The sequence below is a fragment of the Scomber scombrus genome, chromosome 22 (assembly GCF_963691925.1).
Source record: "Scomber scombrus chromosome 22, fScoSco1.1, whole genome shotgun sequence".
NCBI lineage: Eukaryota > Metazoa > Chordata > Actinopteri > Scombriformes > Scombridae > Scomber > Scomber scombrus.
Genome location: NC_084991.1, coordinates 24210806 through 24213561, shown reverse-complemented (window position 1 = coordinate 24213561; position 2756 = coordinate 24210806). Strand labels below are relative to the sequence as shown.

The 2756-nt window shown below is 53.0% G+C and overlaps 1 protein-coding gene across 1 annotated transcript in view; it reads right to left on the bottom strand.

Annotated features, from left to right (window-relative positions):
- Positions 1 to 564: 564 nt before the first annotated feature.
- Positions 565 to 2756, bottom strand: part of wnt16 (wingless-type MMTV integration site family, member 16) — a 5512-nt gene continuing 3320 nt past the window's right edge. The window contains exons 3-4 of the mRNA XM_062443484.1: positions 1311 to 1597; positions 565 to 1023 (exon numbers count right to left, since the gene is read on the bottom strand). Of these exons, the coding sequence (XP_062299468.1) occupies positions 565 to 1023; positions 1311 to 1597 (746 nt within the window). The remainder of the gene's footprint in view (positions 1024 to 1310; positions 1598 to 2756) is intronic.

Genomic DNA, 2756 nt, shown 5'->3' with positions numbered 1-2756 from the left:
TAGAATCCCGGCTGTGTCCGGACCAGGCGGGGAGTTCTGGTCCTCTGAAATGAGGCCAACGTGGAAGTAACTTAAAACTGCATTCTATCAAAAGGCCACCAGGGGGCGACCGTTTTGGTGTCAAAAGGACTTCCGTCTCTATACAAGTCAATGGAGAATTCACCAACTTCTCACTTGATTTCTAACCTCAGTAAACGTTTTCAAAATGTGTTTATGGTCTCAATCGCTAGTTTAAAGCCTTCTTCAATGCAGTATGATGTTCATTTGGGACATTTTGGCCTCCCTGATTTTATATGTGACGATAAAGCAGGGTATGCATTAGGGCGTGGCTACGTGGTGATTGACAGGTTGATTGGTTCACAGGTTCAGGAGGGCGCCTCATGCTCCTCCTGATGCCCATATAAGTAGAATCCCTGTTTTTAGTTTTGCCGATACTATTGGCCTCCGAGCAGGAGTCCACAAACCAATGGGTGACGTCACGGGTGTTACGTCCATTTCTTATATACAGTCTATGGTCCGGACGCTCCAGCATGTTCGGGTCACATTTGCAGGTGTGACTCCTGGTTATTTGCAGGTGTGCATGTCGTTCATGCTCTCGCAGCGCCTGCAGCGGACGTAGCAGCACCAGATGAACTTGCACTCGCAGCGTTGGACGTGTCTGACCAGGTGCGTGTTGTATCCGCGGCCGCAGCACAGCAGGTTGCAGCCGTCGGAGCCGCTGGACGTCCGGTTGCAGCGGCGCCCCCTGGTGCCGAACACGCCGATGCGCCGGTCCTCCAGACAGTAGTTGGGAGACTTGTTGATGAAGATGAGCTGGTGTTTGTCGACGGGGAGGCGGCGCTGCTCCTTCCTCCTCGACTTTCTCCTGGATCTGTCCGACACCTGCACGCTGTGCTCGTACCGCTCCTTCAGATACTCGCCGACACGCTCGAACGCCGCCATCGTCCTCCAACACGTCTTCACCGCACAGGAGCCGGAGACGCCATGACAACGACAGTCTGTGGACATCGTCTGGTCGATGGCCTGAGACACAGAGGAGAAGAAGAAGAAGAGGAGATGATGTCAGCAGATGCATTCTCTTGGAAAGATTTCAGAATAAAAGACAGCTGTTGGTAGATTTTAAAAACAGAAAGATGAAGAGATACTTTTATTTTGAATTGAGAAGGAAGTGGCCTGCGCTGTGTTCTGACTTCAGTGACGATGATAAAAAGGTAAAATATGATTTTAAACCCTCTCATCAGATTTGTCTTTAGATGTTTTGGAGAAGGCTTTTAATGTGAAACTCCTACAGGAAGTGTGTGTGACCTGACCAGTCGTCCGGCCTCGCTGTTGTGCTGGTTCATGGTGAGCAGCGTGTATCCTCCTCGAGCCGTCGACGTGTTTTTGGCAACGCCGTCGATGAACTTCCTGCTGAACCAGGTTCCGTACTGGATGTGGTCTGAGCAGCCACCCCAGTGCCAGCCCTCCACCGCCGTGCCACCGCGCCGCCGGGCGTCACAGCCGCACTCAGTCAGGTTGCCCTGGCTGCAGGAGCGCGTGACGGCGTGGACCAGCCCCGCCGCCTTCACTGCGTACAGGAACGCGGTTTCTTTAGTTCCTGCACGACCAGAAAAACAAGATGAGTGTTAACGTCAGATTTCTTTTAGTTTTCAAGCGTTTGAACTTTTATCAACAAACACGAACAAATAAAAGTTCAGTTTGCTGCTCGGACTCAGAACAAAGCGGAGCAGCCGTGCTGTGAACGGAAAGGTTACGTCCGTCTGTCCACAGATGGATTTGATTCTGTGACCTGTTTCGGGTTGCCATGCCAACGCTTGTGACTTAATATTAAAAACCTAAACCAGTAGTGAGGGTGAACTGGGAACGTCTGGCCTTCTTCCACCAGACCTTCAACTCCTCCGGAGGAACTTCTCCTGCATCCTCGGGGAGGCTGATGGAGTCAGAGTGGACCATGTTCAGGAGGCGGCTGCTCAGAGCTGCAGCTGGAAGATCATCGGTGCCTGTCGGGGGGGCAACCTGAGAACCTGCTGGTGGACAGCAGCGGTGAAGGAGCCTTTAGGGCCTGGCTGGATCAGGATCCTGAAGCAGCAGACGGGTGGAGAGGAGTTCAGGGAGAACATGGAGAAGGACTTTCAGTCGGCCTCAAAGAAGTTCTGACAAACCGTCAGGAGACTCAGGAAAGGGAAGCAGGACTCAGGCTGGTCTCAGTGTGTGTGGGGGGGGGGGGGTTGTGCAGCATCAGCAGTGATGCAGGTGGATGGTTGCAGCATCAGCAGTGATGCAGGTGGATTGGTGCAGCATCAGCAGTGATGAGCGTCCTGGTGGATCAGAGCCTCTCCTGAAGGTGAAGCTCTCAGTGTAGCAGTCAGTCTACGTCCCAACCCTCACCTCTGCTCACCAGCTTTGGGTAGTGACCCAAACAATGAGATGCTGGATCCAAGCAGAGAGGGTCTGGGCTCTTAGAGATCGGGTCAGGAGTTCAGACATCCGGGGGATGCTAGGAGTAGAGCCGCTGCTCCTTCACATGGAGCCAGCTGAGGTGGTTTGGGCTCCTGGTCAGGATCCTCCTGGACGCCCCCCTTTAGAGGAGGTCCAGGTCCAACTGGGAAGAGACCCAGAATACACTGGAGGGATTACATATCTCTGCTGGTCTGGGAACAGCTTGGGATCCTCCAGGAGGAGCTGATGAGCGTAGCTGGAGAAAAGGAGGTCTGGGTTTCATTGCTCATGATGGATAATTAAAAGAAGTTCTTTTG